Source organism: Stomoxys calcitrans, chromosome 5, assembly GCF_963082655.1.
Source record: "Stomoxys calcitrans chromosome 5, idStoCalc2.1, whole genome shotgun sequence".
NCBI lineage: Eukaryota > Metazoa > Arthropoda > Insecta > Diptera > Muscidae > Stomoxys > Stomoxys calcitrans.
In genome coordinates, this window is record NC_081556.1 from 128204819 (window position 1) to 128230046 (window position 25228).

Below are 25228 nucleotides of genomic sequence, written 5' to 3' on the forward strand. Positions count from 1 at the left end.
AGGCATTCAGCGTCAAAAGCACACATGTTAACTTCTGTGCTATGCTGCCCTGTGCTCATTAGAGAGAAACTAACCACCAAACATGATGGTGAGTACATGAATCCACGATTGCTATAAATAAGTATTGTATATCTTTGCTACATTTCAAATAAAAGGTACATGTCTTTGCTACAGTACTTTTTGTTTGGATGTAGCAAAGACATACACCTTCTTACTAAAATATAACTGGAAAAGTAGTGTTTACGCTAACATCTGGCATCCAAAAGGCACAATAGAATTTACGTATTTTTTTGACCAACGACACCTGCGAACCACTACTAACTAAAATATATATTTCATCTTTAGGAGTTTGACGGAAATCGTTTCTACGAGCAATGTGGTTATAACAACAATATTACTGTATAAGTACACATGAACTTAATTGCTATAAGCCCATAGTCTTGAATATACTGACCATAAGCGTTAGTTTGCCCTCCACTGGTTTAGTGATTCGGATCAATACGATTAAGCTTGGCTGTTTCCTTGAGAGGCGTCGGGTCTCCAAGAATGTAGCCCTGAACCTCTTGCCCTTGATCATGATGATCCAAACTTACATAGCTGGGCTTCTTTGTCCGCTTCCCAAGTGCTGCCGCAAAAGATTTTAGGTCCTTGTCCAAACTCCTTACTTTTATACAAATTACAGTAGCATGTGAGTAGGAATTATGTTATTGAGGGAAGGAGCGTTCGGTTCTAATATGCTTGATATGCCTTCACAATTCTTTTGTTCACACAAATTAACAATTGTTTCTATTCGTTTCGTTTCGTATAGGTTCTAGCTGTTGTTGTTGTCGCAGTATGTAACACACGGAGGCGACAGTCTTTGCCGATGAAAGACTCCATCGGGTCAATTCGGTACCTACAACCGACTGCCATGGGATTGTATATGTTCTAGTACTTTGCATATGTTATTTAATGTTCCAAAACCTCTGACGGAAATCAAACTCATTGCCACCTTTGTCAACCGCCAATATGGTTCTTCAGAACTAACACACAAATTGAATTAGAAGAGTCTTTTAGAAACTCGCGAGCAAATCCCTAAAATTATTCCAAGCATACACTCTCTAAATATATAACATTCCATAACGATTATCCAGATTCAGTTGCAAATATGGTCCCATAACACTAACGAATGTCAATAAACGATTTTTACTTAGCGGTGTTTGTGCCAAAATTTCCGCTGTTCGACAAGGATGTAAACACATATAGGGCTTAAACAGTATAGGATGTTCCATTTGTGTTAAAATGCCTAGCATATCCTCCCGTGAATACTGAGAGTTTCTGTTGGAATGGAAAATTTGCCAAGCATCGTCGAGTTTTATCATTTTTCCATCTGTAAGAAAAGGTTTCATGTTTTGTTATGTTGATTTATTAATATGTCTTTTAACTTACCGCTATAATGTGCCTGAAAATACATGATTGGCACTTGATAGGATACTGAATAGACAATGTGATATTCAATTTGTAACAAGTCATTGGTTGTGGAAACTGAAATCTTTTGTTGGTATTTCAAATAAGACTGGCCAATGTTTGAATTCTGAAAATTATAAAGGATGTTAGAGCAAAACAGAAGAAATTGATTAAAACAACAACAACTACCTTTTCTTCCCAACTCCAGGTGTCATCAAGTTTTTCGGACAACAAGATGAATTCTTTGGATTCTTTACAGAACTCAGGCCAAGTTAGAAGGGTTTCGCAAGCTGCCATTGTAGCCTGTTGAATAATTGTTTACTTCAAGCTATCACAACTCCAGGTCAACTGGTAACTCGATGAAACAGGACAACATAAAATTATTAGCAAAGAAATCAAATTTTATAAACAAAACGTGAAGCCAATCAGCTGATTGAGTAGTAGTAGTGTTGCCAGTAAGACAAAGGCGGGCAAAAGTGTAGTTTACGGGGTAAATGGCTAAAATTTTGCGTTGTTCTTTCTATAGTCTATGCGTTCAAGATTAGTAATTTTTGGCTGGCATTTACCACTGGGTTAACTGCCAAACCAATGGTTGTCCAACTTATTAATTAGTTGACAAGAGTGGGCGATTTTTATATATTAATAAAAAAAATTTAAAAAAAAATTGCGCGGGGTATGCGAAAGATTATATTTTTTTATCATTTTATATTAATAAGAAATTTTCTGTATCAAATATGAAAATTCAATGCTGGCAAGATTTTGCAAAAAATTAATATATTGACAAAATCCTGTATGAAATTAAAATGTTTGCAAAATTTTTAAACACAAATGAAATTTGACTTAAAACTATTTAAAATTTTATTTCATTACATATTTTCAACGAACACATAACACAAAGCCATATAAACGACGATTTTTTAGCTATTATCTTTTTGGCAACACTGGTTTAAACAGCTCACTCACGTTTCGTGTTTTGTTCTACTGTCGAACATCTTCAGTTTGATCCATAACATAATTACCAGGTACTGTACCGTTAACAGTTGAATACAATTTTTCTCAAGAAGTGCACTATGTGTCAACGAGTTTTGGTTGTGTGTGTATTATAGTTAAGAACTATATCCCACACAAACAACGAAAAATGGCGCCAACTAGTAGCATACTCAAAATCAGAGTTGCACTAGTCACTGATTTTGACAACTAGTGCACTCAATATTTTGTTGTTGGGCAACTGCTACTACCTGTAAATTAATATATCTTGGTTTGATCTATGATTTACATAAAATAAACTTAAACGAAAATAGCAACTAAAAAATTTACATTCCTATGCAATCACTATTCAAAAAAATCATATTTATTGAAACAAACTAAAGCAAGTAAAAACGTGCTAAGTTCGGCCGTGCCGAATCTTATATACCCTCCACCATGGTTTGCATCTGTCAAGTTCTTTGAATGACTTTTTCAAATAGATAAACATCAGTCATAGAAAGACAACCTCCAAAATTTCAGGCAAATAGAGTAATAATTACGCCCTCTAGCGGCTCAAAAAGTCAAACTGGGAGATCGGTTTATATGGCAGCTATATTAGAATATATGCCGATTTAGGCCATACTTGGAACAGTGGTTGGAAATCATACCAAAGCGACATATGCAAAATTTCAATCATATTGGATAAGAATTGCGCCCTCTAGAAGCCTAAGAAGTCTAATCAGGAGATCGGTTTATATGGCGGCTATATTAGGTTATGGACTGATTTAGACTATACTTGGTACAGTTGTTGGGAGTCATACCAGAACACTTCATGCAAAATTTCAGCCAAATCGGATAAGAATTGCGCCCTGAAGAAATTCCAGAAGTCAAGACGCAAGGTCGGTTTATATGGCTGTTGGTAGTGCAACCAAAAAACCACGTGGAAAATTTCAGCGAAATCGAAAAGGGATTGCGCCCTTTAGAAGATAAAGACCCAAAATCGGTTTACTCCTTCGAAAGTTAGCGCTTTCGACAGATGGACGGACATAGCTAGATCGACTTAAAATGTCATGATAATCAAGAATATATATACTTTGTGGGGTCTTAGGCGCATATTTCGAAGTGTTACAAACGGAATGACGAAATTAGTATACCCCTCCTCCTATGGTGAAAGGTATAAAAATAAAATTGCACCCGAAAATACGATTGCTAGTCAATAACTACGAAAAAACAATATCGGAAAACAAAAAATTAAAAAACATTAATTAAAAAAAAAAAACAATATATGAAAAACAAAATGAATTTGCAAAAAAATTAACGAACTATATATAATATAAAATATAAATATACAAATATGTATATAAAAACCCAGCACACAAAAACAAATGTTCGAAAAAAGTACATAATAATATTTTAGGAGCTTAAAGATGTAGCCGATAAAATACTAATTTTGACAAAATTTTCTTAAAAATTATATTTTCAAATGTTACAAAAAAAAATAAATAAAATTGTGACAAAAATTTGTATGAATTGACAAAAAAAAATTTGGAAAAAATAAATTTTATTTATTTTAAAAATAAATTTTTGCAAAATTAATATTAAGAAATAAAATGTTGACAAAATTTTCTATAAAAATACAATTTTAACAAATTTTTCGTAGTAATAAAATTGTGACAAACTTTTTATAGAAATGATATTCTGAAAAAATTTCCTATAGAAACCAAATTCTGACAAAATATTTTCAGAAGAAATTAAATTTTTTATTTTCTATAGAAATAAAAATGTTACAAGATTTGTATAAAAATTAAAATATGCTAAAAAAATTGTGAATTCTATAAAGAATAAAATTTTTTGGTATTTTTTTTTTATTAAAACAATTGTATTTTCTTTTGATAATTACATTATATTTGAAGCTTCCGTTTACAATAAATAAAATTTACAGAAATTCTTATCTCAAATATTGCAACATAAAAAATATGTTTTTCACTTTTTTTTGTACATAGAAGAACATAAATGCAGAAAGAAGAACATAAATGCAGAAATCTTGACTACTACGAAAAAGTATTTCTAAACTCATTATAGCAAACATAATAAATAAGACTATGTTTAGAACATCTCAATAATTATTTGACTGCAAGTGAAAATGTTTGCTTGTAGTCCTCTTTATTCGACATCGACGTAACGTCCTTGTCATGCTACAAACTAATTTTGTACCTGCCTATCTTCGTATAACGATAACATCACGCAAATATTCACCATATAAGCTAAGCTGCAAAATTGTCTTCCTATTCGTGGTTGCTCTCGCCGGTGGAGCAGTGCTGTTGCTGCTCATTATTCACATCTTGTAAATGTTCTGTGGGCCGTATTTGCAACACAGTGACATTTGAATTTTTATCATCAAATTTACATGTAACAGTTACTTCACTCAATTGAAATGTGAATATTTGTGAATTATATTTTGTTCGTAGATAGACGGAACGAGGATCTGCCTCTAAAATGTCAATAATACATTGCTTCTGCATGCCCAATGATTGTAGCTGTGATTCGGCTCTGTCATTGAAAGTGACATTTAGGCGATGGGTTAGGGTTACCCAAGCAGGTACTTTAACTGCCTGGGGTGGAGGTGTATAATGGTTGCTGAAGTTAACCGGTGTTTGGGCCAATGAAACAGCACCCATCATTTCCATTTCGGATTCTTCACCATCGGGCTCTTGACGAAAGTTGTAGAAATCTGAAGTAGGTTCACAGGGACCAGCGGAAATGCGGCCTAATGAAAATAAATAACATGTATCTCAATAATATAATAAATATATGCGAATAACATTTCTAAGAACAATTAAAAAAGGTGTGGTAATATTCTAGCAACTTAAATTAAATAATCTCTATTTGTGCGTATAATGATGAAAATTTGTTCCTTTTAAACCACCAACTTACCCGACTCCATTGTAATGGGAGAATCATAAAATGGTATATACGGCTTTATATCCAAAACAGGAGTTCCATCAACCATATCGGTGCCATAGAAACTTATGCATGCCGCCTCAACTCTTTCAATCTCCACCAAAGATAGTCCTATGGGACAAGGACGATGTGGAGAACGGGTGGCAAAAACACCCACTCTCTCGCCACCTAAACGTGGTGGTGCCACTTTAGCTTTGGGATGCGATGTGTTCTTATGAAAATGATAGATAATCCACAAATGGGAATATTCCTCTAAACCATCCAATGCATGCTCAGGATTTGTGAAAACGTCAGAATTTAACTCAATTAGCCCACGCAAACGTCCACCCACACTTGATTGCCGGGGAACAGCTCGTTTCTCGGGAAAACAAGTACGTATCACACCAATCGGACGAAATGTATCCTACGGCAAAACAATTCAAACACCAAAGGTTATATCATCAGTCTTACTAAATATGTGGGCGAGTTTAAGAACGGTAATTACAAAAAAGGACAATCACTAATAAAGATTTCTAAAAATAAATGTACGCGCATCTGTAAAGATGTTCACAAAATAGATATGCCTTTAACCTCATACATACACACGCATCACCATTCTATGTACGAGTAAACCTTACTCCATTCACCTATTACCATCTACCTACTTACCTTTGCTTGGGGATTTTGTTGTTCTATTTTTGTTATTGGTGGCGAATTCACATCTGTCGTGATGGTCAAGGTCGTGGTGTCGGCATTGCTCGCTGCATCCTTGTTTATTGTAATGCATTCATTTCGATTATGATTGTTCTCCAATTGACGGCATCCTTCGCAATAGTTCCTTAAAAGTCGTGCAATGTCATCTATGTCCTTGCGTTGTTTGTGTTGCAAATTTCTGACTTGTTGTCTGTGCACAAAAATGGGGAGAATGCATCATTAATTTTGATTAATGTGTGGGCAGGAGTTATCTATGCAGGGGAGTTTGGTATGCTTGAAACTGCCCCATTAAATCGAACTTCTTTTTATGAAAATATTTCTTTTATTTTACCTCAATTTGTTAATTTCATTTCTTGCTATTGTCAGCTGATTCTTTAGATGCTCCGCACCATCTTCGGACATATTTGCAAACAAAAAATAAGCACTTTTTTTATTATATTTGTTTAATGTAACTTATTATATCCTGGCTATGGCCTAGGGATCTAAAAGACGACTTTCGACAAATCGATTAATCGAATTTTTGTGTAAATAAGTCGAAAGGTCGAAGTCGATTTTGACTACATAAAAAAGTCGAATAATCGACTTTGATGTCAAAAAAAGTCGAAATGGATTTTTGCCACCGACTGCAAAGACTTTTTTGGCTTTGATTGCAATATTTACAAATGTGATCTTTACAAGGAAAAATACCATAAAATAACTCGAAATGGAGCGAATTAAACAAGAAAGTAAAAAAAACCAAAATCAAAAGTGTAACTATCAAAGCAATACGAATGCAACTTTGGCCATGATCATTTCATTAAGGTACGGGGGCAAACTTCTCACAAATCAATGAGTGCTGTCCGATTCAAGTTTTTAAGCTCAATGATAACGGATCTCCTTTTTATAGCCGAGTCCGAAGGGCGTGCCGCAGTGCGACACCTCTTTGCGAAGAAGTTTTTACATGGCTGAACATTAGCAGAGAATAAGACATTAGCAGAGAATATGCGAGAAACAAGTTAACAACAAAGAGAATGCAAACAAAAATCTGACATTTTAATACTGTGAAACCTGGCCGACTGTTAACAGCTGCTCGCGTGATACCACCTTATTAAATCTGCCTTGCAAATTTCAAAAATTCAGTAAAGAGATATATAAAGAGATATATAATTCACAATAGAGATATTTCGAACGATTTTACTCGTTCACATATGTGGTAATTCGGCCCCTAGCTTCTCTTCAGAAATATCTCTATTGTGAATGGCACAATACAATTAACGCCATTTGCTACGTTAGGCAAACGTTATACCACGTAATTTCATAAATAATTGGAAAGTTGATTTTTAAAAAATAAAATAATTTGTTAATTAAAAAATTATTATTTGTATTTCACATTATAATTTTGACCTTGTTGGATACTCATTGCTTTCCTCCAGAAAGTAGCCTTGGTGCAAGAGATTTGCCTTTGATGGATCCACAGCATACGAAGTGAAATCGGTAACACCAGATTTGCGCAAAACCTTTTCATCAATAAGAAACTGACCTGTTGGACATGTGGACGGTATTTGAGACAATATAACATAGGCTGCATCAGCCATTATATCCGCCGTACGAGCAAATTGCCCACTCCCATAAAGCATATCAACAGCAGCAGTGTGAACCGTAGTCTGTGGCCACAATGCATTGATGGCTATATTTTGATCTTTGAATTCTTCCGCCATTCCTAGTACGCACATAGACATTCCATACTTTGCTATGGTGTAAGCAACATGACGGCTAAACCAAAAAGATTTCATGCTCAATGGAGGAGAAATATTCAAAATATGGGCATGATTACTTTTTAGCAAATAGGGAAGACATTCCTTGGAGCTGTGTATGTATAACAAAGTTAGGAGTTATTCGTTAATATTCGTTTCATAAGCACTTACACAAGAAACGCTCCTCTACCATTAATATTATGCATTAAATCATAACGCTTCATTTCAGTTTCCAATGTAGTTGTCAAAGAAATCGCACTGGCGTTGTTTACCAAAATATCTATGCCTCCAAATTTGTCGACAGCAGCCTTTACTGCAGCCCTCACTTGGTTCTCGTCACGCACATCCACAATACATGCCAAGGCTTTTCCTCCGGCCTTTTCAACTTAAATATTAATTGTATTTATTTAATTTTTGATAGCAATTATGTCAATAGGCCAAGTTGCTTACCTTCTTCTGCGGTGGTAAAAATTGTGCCTGGCAACTTGGGATGTGGATCACTTGTCTTGGCCGCAATGACAACATTTGCACCATCACGTGCTGCTTTCAATGCTATAGCTTTGCCAATTCCTCTTGATGCACCTGTTATAAAAAGAGTTTTGCCCTTTAATGACCCGTTGTTTTGCATAGTTAATCTATTTTTTATGTTGTTCACGTCGAGAGTTATTAGGCAGAAATAAATGGTTTTTGATAAACAGTCCAAATTAACTAATCAGCAACTACTACATACAAGCATGCACATGTACAAGTGTTTATTCGTATCTATGTAGGTATCTTGTTTTGTGATCTGTGCCAAACTATGAATAATCAGAAATATGGAAAGACAAGATCAAAGTCGGATTTTAATGGGAAACTCATCAAAAATTTAATAAAAAATCAATTTTTGGCGAAAATTTCATTGAATTCGAAATTAGGAAAACTTTCCTTGAATAAAGTTAAATAATAAAAAAATACTTAAAATATTGAAAAAGTAATTTTTTTTAAAATTCTAAACATGTTTAATAAAAACCAATTTTAAGTAAACATTTTCATTGAAATCAAAATTAAATTAAATAAAAATATATAAAATTTTGAAGATAATTTAAATTACAAATCACCAGCGAGACATTTGCGAATATTGGATAATACCTCGCGGGTCTCTCAGACAGACTTCCAGATGGAAATGAACGTGGTGGATGAAGGACTGCGGATAAAGTTACCTGCCCAGGCGGAGTGGCAGAAAGGGCGGGTTAGATTTTCAATGATTAACATTTTTACAGATGGATCTAAGATGGAAAATGGAACAGAGTGTGGTACCGATTATAGCGAACTCGATATCTATGTTTCCTTGCGCATGAGGGATGATTGCAGTATTTTTCAAGCAGTGTTGTATGCGATGGCTGTAGCAGCGGAACTTGTGTTGTCTATGAATATCGAGCGATCCGAAATTCATATTTTCAGCGATAGTCAAGTAACATCGAAGGTGTTAAATAATACTTGTGTGAGATCCAAGGTCCTGGGCCGCTTTCGGGAGTTACTGATGCATCTACAGGAATGCCATGCATTGATACTATGCTGGGTGCCGGGGCACAATGACATAGAGGGAAATGAGAAAGCCGATGTACTTGCTATGTCTGGAGTGAATCTCCCCCTTGTTTCGGTTATGGATCCTCCCCTATCGCAAATATTTTATGTCTCAAGGTCTCAAAGAGGGCTTCAAAGAAACTTGGTTGAATGGCTGGAATGCAAACGTAGGTTGTGAGCATTGTGAGCAAACAAAGCTGATGTGGGACGAACGTTGGAAGCAGAACATAGACGCTCTATTGTCAAGGGAGAAGACACATTTAAGTGCGGTCGTTGGGATAATAACTGGACACAATAAGCTAAGTAAACAATTGTCTCGAATACGCATTTGAAATGGAGATATCTGCCGCTGGTGTCATGATATAGACGCTATGGAGGATAGATATAGGATACTTGGTTCTTTTTTCTTGCTGGCACTAGCTGAACTCAGAGGCATTAACCCAGTTAAATACAAGGCCTTCATCAAAGCGGCAAAGTGGTACGAGGAAGTGCGTTGAAGTCTGTCTTCCAGGCCGGTCTAACTGCTGAGAGAAGAGAATGAGTTCATGAGGAATCATAATGGGTCACAAGATGGCGTACGCAGATGCTAAGATAAAAATCTTGGTGTCATTCTCTTCCAACTTAAGCTAAATTTCATAAAACATTCTAAGAATCCAATTTTTTCAAAAATTTAATTTCTAAAATTTTTTTTTATAAACTATTATAAATTTTTATTATTTTCTGTAAATATCAATTTGAAACTAGCTCTTTTAGTCCCATGCCAAATTCTAGAAAACTTAGGAACCTTTGTCTTCGCTTAGCCGGACATTGTGTCACCGTATGAGGTAAATCGTTTCTAATTACTTATGATTTAGTTGCCAATCCTTCTTGCATAGTCATAATCTGAACATCAAAGATCTAAGCTGAAGAAATACTGCGCTAAGGTTCGAAAATGTTCCATGCCTGCGGTACCACCGAGAAGAGCAACCTGGAGAACAATCCTACTTGTTTCGTCCTGTATGTAATTCCCCAAAAATTGCTAAAATGCTAAATTTTTGCCATGGCCATTACATTAATAAACAGAGGCGATCTCACATATCAATGACTGCGATTCAAGTTTTAGCTCAATGATAAGTCATCAAACTCGATCCTAAAGCCTAGATCGTCTTCAAATGTTGCACATGTAACTCAGTCCAAAATTTCTGCCTATACCGAATTATGGGCTTAGCATCAGAACCAGAAAAACAAATTGGGACGAAATTCTGTTTAAAAAATAAATATTAAAAAAATTAGCTATGAAAATAAAATTCTTACAAAATGCATTTAAAAACGTTTAATTTTTACGCAACAAAATTTGGAAATTTTTGGCATCTTTTAATTTAACCATTTTTTACTACATTTTGTTAATAATTTTCTATATTTATTTTTTTTTTTGTGGGAAAACTACAAATTTCCTTTCAATCTTCCTGTTATTCACATTTTTGATTTCGTTGAGACATCATCGAATTCATCTTCCAAAAAGAAATCCAAATGTAAATTATCGGCATTGGATGGATCCACAGCATACTGTTTGAAATCTGTGACGCCAGCTTTACGCAAAACTTTCTCATCGATAAGAAAATGACCGGTGGGAGATTTTGAGGGAGCTTGGGATATGATGGCATAAGCCGCATCAGCCATAATGTCAACTTTACGAGCATACTTTCCACTTTCTGGACCATTTAACATTTCAATAGCGGCCGTATGAATTGTGGTGTGAGGCCACAAAGCATTCACAGCTATATGGCGATCCTTGAACTCCTCAGCCATGCCCAGCACGCACATAGACATGCCATATTTAGCCATGGTGTAGGCTACATGACCACCAAACCAAATTGGTTTCATACTCAAGGGAGGGGATATATTCAAAATGTGAGCATGTTTACTTTTCAACAAGTAGGGAAGGCATTCCTTGGAGCTAAAGGAAAGATTAGAGGAAAAATTATTAGTTTTATGAAATTGTTTTGTTTCCACAAAAGGACTTACACTAGGAATGTTCCTCTGGTATTGATGTTATGCATGAGGTCATAACGTTTCATATCTGTCTCCATGGTAGAGGTCAGTGAAATAGCACTGGCATTATTAATCACAATATCAATGCCTCCAAATTTGTCAACAGCAGCTTTAACCGCCTCTCTGACTTGTTTCTCATCACGAACATCGACTATGCAAGCCAAGGCTTTGCCTCCTGCTCTTTCAACTAGCCAAGAAAGGAATTATTTTATGCTTTAATTTTAGTTTTGAGCATAAAGTTTTCATTCTAACTTACTTTCTTCTGCCGCGGTGTAAATGGTTCCAGGCAATTTGGGATGTGGATCACTTGTTTTGGCCGCAACTACAACATTGGCTCCATCACGGGCTGCCTTCAAAGCAATTGCCTTACCAATGCCTCTAGATGCCCCGGTTATGAATAGAGTTTTCCCTCTCAAAGATCCGATGTTTTGCATTTTTACAATGTCTGTGCCTATCTATGATGTCACCTGCCTTGCGAATAAAAGGCCAATGAATCTTGAATAAATTTCCCATGTTCCTAGTGATTTTGATTAAAGTTATTAATCTTTATTTATGTGCCAGTGCTATTGAGGGGTATACAGCGATTGGATTTACGAAATATCTACAATGTTCAATGTCCAATTGTTGTTTCATTGATAAGATTTAGAAAGTATACAAAATATAAATAAATGCAACACTATTCGATAACAGAAGTCTTCGGAGAAGGGAAAGATATTCTTTGGTGTATTGATAAGCTTTCTGTTGATTTGCTGCTTTAGGTATTCGGTGTAGAAAGAAAGAAAATAGAAGTTAGAATCATTACTGTAAAGACATTACAAGACAAAGCAAAGATGGCAGCCATTTCTTCTGTAGCCAGATATTCGCATGTGAGGATATAGATCCTTGGCAATTTTTTTTGGTGAGCAATATTGTTCCGGTTCATAGACCCGATTGCTGTGAATATAGAATGCATACCAAGTTGTTTCACGAAATTCGATGTTCAATCTTTTCTTGCGGAAATAATCGATAGGTTTATAGACACCCGCGTTATCTTATGGAAGTGGTTTCAGTAGGTAAAATTATCAACGAAAAATCTATAAATGAGAATATCAATATCGAAGTGGTCTATGGATCATTTTAATATGACTAAAATATACAAAAATTCCCAATCCCATGCCAGGCGGTCGTACGTACCGGATTGAATGAACAAGTCCTTGATCGGCAAGGGCTGTCGCCTTAGTGTACAACATACTGCTAAAACAACAAGTACATAACAGATTTCCCCAAGTTAACAAAGAGATAACCAGCGCTTGTAAAAAACCTTTAAATTTGTTAAGGGATAACCAGCGGTTTCAAGTATTCGGCCAAGCATATTTAAAACATGCAAGGCTAACCTATGCACTCAGACTTGTCTTGTAAATATTATTAAACAACTATTTCTTAATAAAATTAAAAAGTTTAAGTCTTAAAAAATGTATATATGTGTTTATATATTGCCACATTCCAGTATAAAATATTTACAAAATCATTTTGTGATTTCAACAGCATATTGTCCAGCTTTAAACCATTTACAAAAATATTTATAAATTAAACATGAAGCCTTTCATATTTTACAATCCATGTACCTAAATAACAGTCATATTTTTAATCGCTGTTTAGATTTTCGATTTCAATGGCTTCTGGTATACGTCAACATCCTCCAAAAAGAAATCCAATTGCAATTCATCAGCATGGGATGGATCCACAGCATATTGTTTCATATCCGTAATGCCGGCATTACGCAGTACTTTCTCATCAATATAGAACTGGCCGGTTGGGGCTTTTGTGGGAGCCTGGGACAGTATAACATAGGCCGCATCGGCCATAATATCGGTTTTGCGCGAGTATTTTGCTGCCTCTGATCCACTTAGCATGTCAATAGCAGCTGTTTGTATAGCAGTTTGGGGCCAGAGAGCATTAACTGCTATATTACGGTCCTTGAATTCTTCAGCCATTCCTAATACACACATTGACATGCCGTATTTTGCCATGGTATATGCTACATGACTGCCAAACCATATTGGCTTCATACTTAGGGGAGGTGATATGTTCAAAATATGAGCATGTTTACTTTTCAGTAAGTATGGAAGGCATTCTTTGGAACTATTAAAGAGAATAATTAAAATAAACATGTCAGAAGTGGCTAGCATTTACAAAAGATCTTACACCAGGAAAGTTCCTCGAGTGTTAATGTGATGCATCAAGTCATATCGTTTCATTTCAGTATCCAGAGTGGAGGTCAGAGAAATTGCACTGGCATTATTTACCACAATGTCTATACCTCCGAATTTGTCCACAGCTGCCTTAACAGCGGCCTTGACTTGTTTCTCATCGCGTACATCCACAATACATGCCAAAGCCTTGCCTCCAGCTTTTTCAACTAAGGGGTTTTGGAGTTATTAATGGGTAGGCATATCATTATTTGTTTAATGTCAATAATTCAAAAATTCTTACTTTCTTCAGCGGCTGTGTATATGGTTCCGGGTAACTTGGGATGTGGATCACTTGTTTTGGCCGCTATAACAACGTTAGCACCATCCCGAGCAGCCTTCAAAGCTATGGCCTTACCAATACCTCTAGAGGCGCCAGTTATGAACAATGTCTTCCCTCTCAGCGATCCGTTATTTTGCATTGTTTCTATTTACAGCCTAATTCTTAGGACAATATAAATCTGATTATGCTGGAATGTTTCAAGCAAATGTCACGGCTAGTTTTAATCTATATGCCTAGATAAAATAGGAGTTCGTACAATGTCCAAGAATTGATAAGACTAATTAAGTTCGGTCCATTTAAATGAAGGCTGATGTCGCTGCGGCAACATTTTCATACTAGGGTTGGTATTCTGTTCTGCTTTCGGAATAGTCGCTGAAATTTTTATTTGTTTCACGAACGAAATTTGGCTGTAACCATGTCTTTGTTTCCATACCAAAAAACTTTTTTCTCTGCACATATGGTTTTAGCTTGCAAATGCGAATTTTGCCCATGAACATTCCACTAAGAAACAGGGGCAAACTTTTCACCTATCAATGAGTGCAGTCCGATTCAAGTTTAAGCTCAATGAAAATGGCCTCATTTTTATAGCAGAGTCCGAACGGCGTACCGCAGTTTGGGAGAAGTTTTACATGGCATATTACTTCACAAATGTTGCAGCATTAGGAGGGGAAAGCCGCCACTGAAATTTTTTTCTGATGGTCTCGCCAGGATTCGAACCCAGGCATTCAGCGTCATAGGCGGACATGCTAACCCCTGCGCTACGGTGGTCTGGTTGGTTTTATCTTAATACCGTCAAACCTAACGGGCTGCTGTTCGCGTGAGTCCACATTTTTAAATCAGCCCAGGTTACCATGGTGCATTTAATAAAAACTAACAATATATTGAACAGCTGGGAGCAGTATTTAGTGCAACTCTAAATTCGAGCTTGTTACTAGTTTTCGCCATTTTTTGTTGTTATTAAAACTCGACAAATAGTGCAATTGGCGAAGAAAAATTGTACTTAGCTGTTTGCTGTACACGACCTGGGTTAATATGTCTTGGAAACTACCCACCCTTGGTGTTAACCCAAGACGGATTTAAGAAGGCGGTCTCATGCAAACAGCTTTTAACAGCCGGCCGGGTTTGCCGGTATTAAGATGTCAGAATTTTTTTTCACATTCTCTTTGTTGTTATTTTTTTATTTTGATATAAATCTAAATGTTTGTATTGTTTGTAAACACTGATGTGATTTTTTTGTTCAAGATCTTATAACGATGTTTTATTTGATCTTATATTCCACGCATAAGCAATAAAACAGAATTATAATGATTAAAGGTAAATTGTTGTTGTTGTTGTAGCAGTTTATTGTGTACTATCTTTCGTCTGCTTGATTCTGTTGAGTGTCAAGACCCAGGAACTCCGCGACTAAGATGGGGTGCGTCCACAGGGATCTGGGTCTGAGTCGAGTGGGTCTGGCCGGGCAGTTAAACAGGTGACGTGTATCGTGCGGTCCCTGGTTACAGTCGGGACATACATCTTGCACGTCGGCATCAATCCTAGCTCTGTGGGAATTGAGGCGGCTGCATCTGCCGGAACGTAATTGAGCCAGAATCACTCTGGTTTGCCGGGGGAGGTCGATTTCTTCGGGTGCAATGGGTGGCGGTCGTACTCCAAGGACTACATTCACCCGGTAGCCAGTTAACGCGTCTGCTACCGTGTCTGCATGAATGTTGTTCAGACCCGCTTGATATGCCGCTTGATCTAGAGGTTCTCTCTTGTAGCGCTGGACCTCACGCTCTAGATCATGTAGATCTACCTTAAGGCTTCTGGGCGGTGGGTATCTATCCACAAGATGATGATTTGGATGATTTCTGCGATAACAGCCCAAAAGGTATTGCTTAGACAGCATGTAGTTATGTCTTCGCACTGGTAGGATCTTTGTCTCCTGGTGGAGGTGGTCCACATGAGAACTAAGGAGGCAGCCCGTCGCAGTTCGGAGGGCGGCATTCTGACAGATCTGAATATTATTCCACTGCGTGTCACAAAGCTGACGTGACCACACTGGCGCTGCATAACTTACCACAGACCGGCCAATTGCTTTGTACGTGGTCAACAAGGTTTCTTTGTCTGCACCCCAAGTGCTGCCAGCGAGTGACTTGAGGACCTTGTTTCTACTTTTGACTTTATTGCAGATTGCTGTGGCATGTGGGGAGAAAGTGTAGGAGCTGTCAAATGTGACGCCAAGTATTTTGGGACACTTGATGGTCGGAATCAATTCTCCATCGACCATCACAGTCAGCTCAGAAATTCACCTCACGCGTATTTGTAGTGAACAGTGTGGCTGAAGATTTGGTGGCGGATATCTTCAGATTTCTTGCAGCGAAATATGAGGCAAGCTCGTTGAGGTAGACGTTCAACCTATCGCAGATGTCATCAATGGGTGGGGGGCCTGATGCCAAGATCGTACAGTCGTCCGCATATGATACGATCTCTATGCCGTCTGGAGGAGGTGGAATGGAGGAAAGGTAGAGGTTAAACAGAGCCGGAGATATCACCCCGCCTTGGGGAACTCCCTGTTTCACTCTACGGTGTTTTGACTTCTTATCCCTAAATTCCACAAATGACTGGCGACCACACAGATAATTCGCGACCCAACGTTTAAGGCCTGGCTGGAGGGACGTGTTGGCGATGTCCTCAAATAATTTGGCATGGCTGACCGTGTCGAATGCCTTCGATAGGTCCAATGCCACGAGGACCGTCCTATCACATGGCCTGGGTTGATTGAAGCCACGGCAAATGTGTGTGGTGATGGCATGCAAAGCTGTTGTTGTGCTGTGCAGTCTCCGAAATCCGTGTTGATGCTCGGCGAATGGAAATTCTCCTACGAGGCTCGGGAGGAGTAATGCCTCAAGCGTCTTAGCCACTGGTGAGAGAAGGGAGATCGGTCTGTACGACTCCCCCAAACTCGGGTCTTTACCAGGCTTCAGTAGCGGGATCACTCTGCCCATTTTCCAGACATCGGGAACTATAAGAGTGTTCAATGACAGGTTAAGGACAGTGGTAAGGTACTCAACTCCAGGTAAATCCAGATTCTTCAGCATCAATGTAGAGATTCCGTCGGGGCCCAACGCCTTGGAAGATTTGGCGCCACGGATGACATTCGTAACTTCGCCCACGGTAAATTGTGATGGCTGTTCATCGGCTCGGAGACCACGAATACGGCGAATGGCTCTCCTCCTTGCCCTGTCTCTCTCGGGATGCACGATAAATTGACGGTTGAACAACCTGGCGCATCTCTTCGGATCAGTCACGGTTAACTCGCCAAAAGTGACTGAGGTCCTGTCGTCCCGTCTACCGGGGTTCGAGAGAGACTTAACAGTGGCCCACAATTTGCCTGCACCGGTGCCTAAGTTACATTGCTCCAAGTGTTCCAGCCACAAATTCCGCTTATGTTCGTTGACTACCCTGTTTATTTCCAGATTCAGCTCGCTGATTCTGGGGTTAGCGGGGTCCATAGCACGAATCCCATCACGCTCGTCTGCGAGTACCACTGCTTGCGCCGGGAAATTGGGTCGCACTTGCGGTATTCGACCGGCTGGAATAAAGCGAGCGGCTGCTGCGTTGATGATGTCTCGGAATTTCCTCTCGGCCACAAGCACATCAGAGGGGGGTGGCAGTTCATTGAAGCGGCGATTGGTATACTCTCTGAAGCCAGTCCAATTGGCCTTCTTATAGTTGATGAACGTTCGGCGCTCAGAGGTTATGAAGTCGGGTGGTCGGTCGATGGTGAGGATTATGGGGAGGTGGTCTGACCCCAAAGAGATGACGGCTTGCCAGGATACGTCACTCAGGAGATCAGGGGATGCGATTGAGATGTCTGGCGAGCTGCTGCACCTCCTCGTAATCCTAGTGGGGGCATCCTCATTCACCGTGCAAAACGTGGAGCTATCTATCTGCTCTGCCAAAGCTATGCCACGCTGGTCGTTGCCTAGGGGAGAATGCCATGACGAGTGATGTGCATTGAAATCCCCCAGAACCAGACGACTATGGCCAGATAGCAACCCACTTATGTCGGGGCTGTAGGCCTGGCCATTAATCGGGACACAGCTGCCAACCGGCGGTATATACACGTTGTATATCTCTATCTCGGCAGTACCAGACTTGACTGCTACCCCCATACATTCCATGTATGGGTCACTAGCGTCAAGCGCAGGCGAGATAGGTCTATACTGCACGGAATGGTGTATAACGAAGGCCAATCCCCCACCTCCATTCCTTGAGCGATCCTTACGTAGCACATTGTAGCCGTGACAACTGTGCAAGCTGCAGGTGTTAGTCAGCTTTGTCTCCTGGATCGCTGCGACCGATATGCTCTTCCGACTCATAAAATCCACAATCTCATCAATCTTGCCTCGCAGTCCATTGCAGTTTAACTGCAGGAACGATACATTTCCCGACACTGGCCTGGCAATAGTAGGGCTAGGGTGCTGTCTTTGCATAAATTGCCGTACGGGAGAGGTCGGGGGGGTCACATAGTCCGACGACGAGGACGCCGAAGGCGACGACGGCGACGCTTGTGACCCACTGCTGGCTGAGTTCGCACAGCACCTAGCGACATAGCCAGTATGACTATACTCCCGTAGCGAAGTTAGGCCAGAGCAAGAACGGAAATGTACCCACTCCAAGCACCTGTTACACCTCACCGACACTGACCGATGATGAAGGCGGTTCTGGCAAACGGAACAGAACCAGGGTCCGGGGTTCTTTTCAATCCCGGCACGGACCAAAAGCATACGGAGAAGGCACTCCGGGATGTGCCTCTCCCATGACGAAAAAAGACGAACACGTACACTGAGGCGGCAGCCCTTGCCGATGAAGATTCCATCGGGTCAATCCGGTACGTACAACCGGCTGCCATGGGATTGATTGTAATAGCATGTTTACATTAAAATTTTTAAAATCTGGATTTAACTTAATTAAAAAACAAATCCTGTCCGTTCTCACTGCGTATTTGGGGATTTAAGTCACATACACAACCGTACATGCGTATACATGAATGTGCTTATAACACACAACCATATACAATTCTTCAAAACAGTTGCATATTTTGGTACTTTTATCGATTATTCAGCCATGAAATCGGGTTTATTTTAGATTTAAAAACAAATCCTACAAAAATGGGATTTATTTTTGTATGGTAAAACCTGCAAAAAAGACAGGATTTTGCATTTTAATATAGAAAAGGCCATAAATCCGGATTTAGTGGCCAATGTAAACGGACTTTAAAACAACGCTTATATCTGAAACCACTTTGACATTTGCATTTACGGCATTTGACAAATAAGGTAATTTCGTTGGAGTAGTTATTTTTTGTTGTTCTAATGACAATACCTCGTAATTTTATCATCGTGCTAGCCTCTGTGCTTACTGGTTAGCTTTGTTTACGAACTTGGCATCACTTGCTTTTGACAGCTGCATGACTGGTTGATTTTGTTTGCGAGTGTTTGGGTCATTTAGCCGCATTGAAAACTTGTACATTTCGAGTTTCAATTTGAAAAAAGAGAATAAAATCGTCCAAATTTAACATTTCCAAACAAAAAAAATAGAATGTCTCGTGGAAGCTCTGCAGGTTTTGATAGACATATTACCATCTTCTCTCCAGAGGGTAGACTTTATCAAGTCGGTAAGTTGCCCAATTTTTAGCAACTCATCTGCAATAATGCTACGGACCTGTGCTAATGAGTTGTTTTTGATTTCAGAATATGCCTTTAAATCGATTAATCAAGAAGGTATTACTTCGGTTGCCATTAAGGGAGCCGACTGTGCAGTGGTCGCCACCCAGAAAAAGGTTACAGAAAAATTAATAGATCCATCGACAGTCACCCATCTGTTTAGGATAACCAAAAATATTGGATGCGTTATGACTGGTCGTATTGGTAAGTGGGTACAATAGTTAGAATTCCTATTATTATGGGCAGAAACTACTCGAGAGTTTTACCGAAGCAAACTCAGTTGATATAGAAAAGTTCACAAAGAAAACTATTCGACATTGAATATTTTTTCGTTATACGGCGCGACATCACTTGTTAGAGAAACTTTGACATGGGAGGATACTCCGTTGCAAATTTTTTTTTATGTTGAATCCATACGATCGGCATCGTAGGCGAAGATGCTTACCTCGCCACGGTGGCCTCCAAGTGTATATATGGTGACAGCAACCAGAGTTGTAGAAGTAGATAATAACCAATGAAAAATTAAATCTATCCTTTCTATGCAGTATGCAAATAAAAATTTGCCCACCAAAAAGCGGGAGGCTTTTATAGCAGAGCAAAAACGGCTTCTCAAGGAGTCACAAGAGTCGTAGAGAAGAATTTTTGAGGGGATAGCCCCCAAATATATTTTTGTAATGTTTTATTATCCGGGGCTATGCCTTTTTATCGCACTGATGTTTAAAGTCTTAACAATTTACAAAAACTTATTTTCTATAGAATTACATATTTTATTTACTTTGTAGCCGACAGCCGCTCCCAAGTGCAGAAAGCCCGCTACGAAGCTGCAAATTGGCGCTACAAATATGGCTATGACATGCCAGTGGATGTTTTATGTCGCCGCATTGCTGACATTAATCAAGTGTATACCCAAAATGCTGAAATGCGTCCATTAGGTTGCAGTAAGTGAAATAACTCGTGTCACACCCTTGGCACCATTATTTAAATGTTTGTTAATTTTTTTCAGGTATGACTCTAATAGCGTACGATGATGAAAATGGACCATGCGTTTACAAAACAGATCCTGCCGGTTACTTCTGCGGATACAGAGCCATCTCTGTGGGTGTTAAACAACTGGAAGCCAATAGCTATTTGGAAAAGAAATACAAACCCAATTTGAATGAAGAGAAAACCATACAAATGGCAATTACTTGCTTATCCAATGTTTTGGCAGTTGATTTTAAACCCAATGGCATAGAAATTGGTATTGTTAGCAAAGATCGTCCAGAATTCACGGTATTAAATGAAAAAGAGATTGAAGATCACCTAACTAAGATAGCTGAAAAGGATTAAATTTCGGTGGAGGCGGTATGACTAGTTTTGCTGCATTCGAAATGTAGCTATAGTGAGAAGCTGTCATCTTAAGATAAGCTATATTTAAATTTGTAAAACAAACTGTAATGGAAACTGGAATAAAACAAAAAAATGTTTGCTTTTCTTTTTATTAAAATACTGTGTTGATATTAAATGATGTTTTTATAAAAAAAAATAAAAAAATATGAAGGTAACCAGGTAGCCAGTATAGATTCTTTAAGTTATTTTTTGTTGTAAACTTTTCCTCCGTAACGTGCCACAAAGGCCTTGACATCAAACTTACGTTTACAACCTTGGTAGTTCATGTAACGAATTTTGCCAAATATGGGGCGCTCAGCCCATCCTTGATCATGTATGCCACCGATAGACCACATGCATCCTAAAAAAGATAACCTTCACAAACTTTCTTTTTACTTTCTCAATTGTAAATAATTACCAACATAACCATTAGGATCTCTGCCATCCAAACTGTATTTGTCATTAAGTAATATGGCTATTTCCAATGCCTTTTCTGGAGATTCTGACCACTCTAAGATTTTTTTAGCCCAATACATGCGTAAAAATCCATGCATTTTTCCCTCTTTAGCCAGCTGTATTTGGGCGCTATTCCAAAAGTCATCATGGGTATGACAGGTTTCAAATTCCTCCAAACTGTAGCAGGGTGTACGTTTATCCTTACGATGATCATTGAGAGTTTTTGCGGCCCATTCATGCAACCCCTTGAGATTGTCGTAGTTCTTATTAAAGTAACAAAAATTGTCGGCCAACTCACGACGAACTATAGCCTCCTCACAAAAAGCCTCAACGGATTCCTTATGTTTGCCTTTGTACTCTCGCACAGCAAGTACACATCTTTGAACAGATATTTGGCCAAAATGAAACCATGGCGATAATCCAGAGAGGGCATTTACTGTGGGATCATTACGCTTCTCTCCAAACAATCTGATGCGCCTGCAAAAGTTTTCCAATTGGGCACAAGCAGCTTTGTAACCAGGATTCACACCTGGAACAGCATCAACTGACATATCACACTCTAAGGAGTTGTAAGCTTTTTTCCAATCAACCGAGTCTAAATTCTTCTTTAGTTTATACTTGTGTTCAACCACAGGTGGGAATTCAGTTAGAAATTCACCCAATTTTGTGTTGATTTTATTGCGTATGGTTCGGGCACCATACTCCTGTTTGTCGGAAGCAACCCAGACGGGCACAACATTATGTGCATCTACTTGAATTAATGGAACAGTATCAGCTAAGTTATTTTTCACGTCCTCTACCCATTGCATGGGTACACGCAAAGGAGCAAAATCACAAACTACTGCTGCCACACCATTTTTCTCAACGAATTGGGGAACGCGGTCTTTAGCCGGTCCCATTAATAACTGAAACGGTATTTTCAAATTTTCACACTCAGCAGCCACTTCCTCCAATCCACCGAGCAAGAATTTATAATGCCTAATGGTGGCATTCAAGAACTTTGGAACCAAACAGAATACCACTACCAAGGGCAGCTCCAATTTCAAAGCCAAGCGTTGGGCATACAAAAAAGCCCAATTATCTTGTACTCTCATATCGCGTGACATCCAATAGACAATAGGTCCACGGCAGTCGTCCACTTCCTTGACATTGCTTAAAATGCGGACACGTTTCTTTTTAAATTGAAACTGGCTTATGTCCAAAGCGCAGCTTATCCTGTTTTCTTGAAATGTGGAATACAAAGAATTGCTTGTCGTCGAAGTGGTCTTAGAGAAACTTGATGCCGATGCCGGATCTGAAGAAACTTCTTGTGAGTCATTTTTAGATTTTTTGGAACTCTCGGAAGTTTCCTTTGATTTGGATGCTCGTTTCATGGCAAATAATCTAGGACAACAAGTAAATTAAATTGTTACTGCTATTGGATATTGTATATGTATATGAAAAATAAACCTCTTGATAGGATTCGTGATAAGGTTTCCTTGGCTACAGCTATATCTAACACTTTGTAACATGTGCAAATTAAGAAAATAATTAAAAAATTCACGATCGAACAGAAATGTTCGTGTCTTTTTGCTTGATGTTTTGTTTAGCTGAATAAAATGCTGCAGAGTTGCATTTTAAATATTTTGAAATTATATTGAAATTTGTGGCCATGATCAACTTTGACATATATTAGAAGTTTTTTATACCTACGAGATATGACCTGCATACGCTGAATAAAATGTTAATTTTAATATATATTAACAATTAAAAATTACTTTAGCAAAGCACACAATTTGAAAATACAATTTAGAAAGTAATGCCAGCATTGGTGGATGACTGTAGTTGCCATATGGTTTTTGCATGGTATAAAAAACATGATACTCACTCGATGGGGTAAATATATTTGTGCTAAAGAGTGGTATGCAACTTAAAAAAACTTTAGTTTCCATAAACGCCAAAACAGGATGAAAAGAAAAATTTAAGAATGAGCGCATTGTGCTTCGATTTTAAACGTCGCGTTGAAAAATTCAACTCTGCAAATAAAGACTGCATAGCACAACAACTGCTTTGCATGCCATCACCGCACACATTTTCCCAGGACATTTGATAGGACTGTTCTATCGAAGGCATTCGAAACGGTCACCCATGCCAAACTATTTGAGAACATCGTCAACACGTCCCTCCAGCCAGGTCTGAAACTATGGGTCGCGAATTATTTGTGTGGTCAACAGTCATTTGCGGGATTTAGGGATAAGAAGTCAAAGCACCGTAGAGTGAAACAGGGAGTTCCCCAGGGCGGGGTGGTATCAACCTCTACCTATTCTACATTCCACCGCCTTCAGACGGCATAGAGATCGTATCATATGCGGATGATTGTACGATCATGGCATCAGACCCCCCATGATTGACATTTGCGAAAGGTCGAACGTCTACCTCAACGAACTTGCCTCTTATTTCGGTGCAAAAAATTTGAAGGTGTCTGCCACCAAATCTTCAGCCTCATTGTTCACTACAAATACGCGTGAGATGAATGCCGAGCTGACTGTGATGGTCCATGGAGAAATGATTCCGACCTCCAAGTGTCCCAAAAATACATGGTTTCTCATTTGGCAGCTCTTATACATTCTCCCACATGCCACAGCAATTAGAGATAAAGCCAAAAGTAGAAACAAGGTCCTCAAGTCAATTGCCGGCAGCACTTGGCGTGCAGACAAAGTAACCTTGTTGACCACGTACAAAGAAATTGGCCGATCGGCGGTAAGTTATACAGCGCCAGTGTGGTCTCGTCAGCTCTGTGACACGCTGTGATATAATATTTAGATCTGTCAGAATGCCGCCCTCCGAACTACGACGGGCTGTCTCCTCAGTTCTCATGTGGACCATCTCCACCAGGAGACAAATATCATACCAGTGCGGAGACACAACTACACGCTGTCTAAACAATACCTTTTGAGCTGTTATCGTAGAGACCATCCCAAACATCATCTTGTGGATAGATATCTACCGTTCAGAAGCCTTAAGATAGATCTACATGATCTAGAGCGTGAGGTTCAGCGCTATAAGAGATAACCTCTAGATCAAGCGGGTCTAGACAACATTCATGCAGACACGGTAGCAGATCCGGTATATAGCTACGTGGTGAATGTAGTCCTTGAAGAACGACTACGCCCCTTGCACCTGAAGAAATTGACCTCCCCAGGCAAACCAGAGTAGTTCTGGCTCAATTACGTTCCAGCAGATGCAGACGACTCAACTCCTACAGAGCAAGGATTGATGCCGACGTGCAAGATGTATGTCTCGATTGTGACTAGGGACCACACCATACACGTCACCTGTTTAACTGCCCAGCCGGACTCACTCGACTCAGGCCCAGATCCTGGACATTGACACTCAACAAAATCAAGCGGACGAAAGATAGAACACAACAAACTGATTACTTTTCTATGCGAAAAGTTCATCGTTGGTGACTTTTCTATACGAAAAGATCATCGTTGATGACTTTTCTATACGAAAAGATCATCGTTGATGACTTTTCTATACGAAAAGATCATCGTTGATGACTTTTCTATACGAAAAGATCATCGTTGATGACTTTTCTATACGAAAAGATCATCGTTGATGACTTTTCTATACGAAAAGATCATCGTTGATGACTTTTACATACGAAAAGATCATCGTTGATGACTTTTATATACGAAAAGAACATCGTTGATGACTTTTCTATACGAAAAGATCATCGTTGATGACTTTTCTATACGAAAAGATCATCGTTGATGACTTTTCTATACGAAAAGATCATCGTTGAAG

General features: G+C 38.8%; 7 protein-coding genes and 1 long non-coding RNA gene across 9 annotated transcripts; 2 read left to right on the plus strand and 6 right to left on the minus strand.

The window, feature by feature from the left end:
* Positions 1-315: 315 nt before the first annotated feature.
* On the minus strand, positions 316-1871 carry LOC106080978 (ubiquitin-like-conjugating enzyme ATG10). The gene is made up of 3 exons (XM_013242628.2): positions 1636-1871; positions 1429-1573; positions 316-1369 (listed from the first exon to the last, which is right to left on the minus strand). Exons 1-3 carry the CDS (start codon positions 1741-1743, stop codon positions 1101-1103), a joined length of 522 nt encoding a protein of 173 aa, XP_013098082.2. The 5' UTR covers positions 1744-1871; the 3' UTR covers positions 316-1100.
* Positions 1872-4331: 2460 nt separating this feature from the next.
* On the minus strand, positions 4332-6561 carry LOC106080973 (tRNA (adenine(37)-N6)-methyltransferase). Its single transcript, XM_013242622.2, has 4 exons — positions 6398-6561; positions 6022-6256; positions 5347-5776; positions 4332-5179 (listed from the first exon to the last, which is right to left on the minus strand). Exons 1-4 carry the CDS (start codon positions 6466-6468, stop codon positions 4698-4700), a joined length of 1218 nt encoding a protein of 405 aa, XP_013098076.1. The 5' UTR covers positions 6469-6561; the 3' UTR covers positions 4332-4697.
* Positions 6562-7388: 827 nt separating this feature from the next.
* On the minus strand, positions 7389-8427 carry LOC106080976 (hydroxysteroid dehydrogenase-like protein 2). Its single transcript, XM_013242625.2, has 3 exons — positions 8250-8427; positions 7971-8184; positions 7389-7911 (listed from the first exon to the last, which is right to left on the minus strand). Exons 1-3 carry the CDS (start codon positions 8425-8427, stop codon positions 7437-7439), a joined length of 867 nt encoding a protein of 288 aa, XP_013098079.2. The 3' UTR covers positions 7389-7436.
* LOC131997775 (uncharacterized) lies at positions 7829-8507 on the plus strand. Its single transcript, XR_009398409.1, has 2 exons — positions 7829-7915; positions 8029-8507. It is a non-coding gene; the product is annotated as an uncharacterized LOC131997775 (long non-coding RNA).
* A 2264-nt stretch (positions 8508-10771) lies between these two features.
* LOC106080975 (hydroxysteroid dehydrogenase-like protein 2) lies at positions 10772-12766 on the minus strand. Its single transcript, XM_013242624.2, has 3 exons — positions 11650-12766; positions 11367-11580; positions 10772-11298 (listed from the first exon to the last, which is right to left on the minus strand). Exons 1-3 carry the CDS (start codon positions 11825-11827, stop codon positions 10815-10817), a joined length of 876 nt encoding a protein of 291 aa, XP_013098078.2. The 5' UTR covers positions 11828-12766; the 3' UTR covers positions 10772-10814.
* A 71-nt stretch (positions 12767-12837) lies between these two features.
* Positions 12838-14188, minus strand: LOC106080974 (hydroxysteroid dehydrogenase-like protein 2). The gene is made up of 3 exons (XM_013242623.2): positions 13866-14188; positions 13578-13791; positions 12838-13514 (listed from the first exon to the last, which is right to left on the minus strand). Exons 1-3 carry the CDS (start codon positions 14041-14043, stop codon positions 13028-13030), a joined length of 879 nt encoding a protein of 292 aa, XP_013098077.2. The 5' UTR covers positions 14044-14188; the 3' UTR covers positions 12838-13027.
* Positions 14189-19353: 5165 nt separating this feature from the next.
* On the plus strand, positions 19354-21101 carry LOC106080977 (proteasome subunit alpha type-6). The gene is made up of 4 exons (XM_013242627.2): positions 19354-19566; positions 19643-19819; positions 20398-20553; positions 20619-21101. The coding sequence occupies exons 1-4, from the start codon at positions 19491-19493 to the stop codon at positions 20942-20944; spliced, it is 735 nt and encodes a 244-aa protein (XP_013098081.1). The 5' UTR covers positions 19354-19490; the 3' UTR covers positions 20945-21101.
* On the minus strand, positions 21078-23183 carry LOC106080972 (deoxyribodipyrimidine photo-lyase). Of its 2 annotated transcripts, none has more exons than XM_059370168.1 (3): positions 23128-23183; positions 21402-22822; positions 21078-21344 (listed from the first exon to the last, which is right to left on the minus strand). In XM_059370168.1, the coding sequence occupies exons 1-3, from the start codon at positions 23145-23147 to the stop codon at positions 21187-21189; spliced, it is 1599 nt and encodes a 532-aa protein (XP_059226151.1). In that variant the 5' UTR covers positions 23148-23183; the 3' UTR covers positions 21078-21186. The 2 variants fall into 2 exon arrangements, with proteins under 2 accessions (XP_059226151.1, XP_013098074.2); XM_013242620.2 differs by lacking the exon at positions 23128-23183 and adding an exon at positions 22889-23076.
* Positions 23184-25228: the final 2045 nt, after the last annotated feature.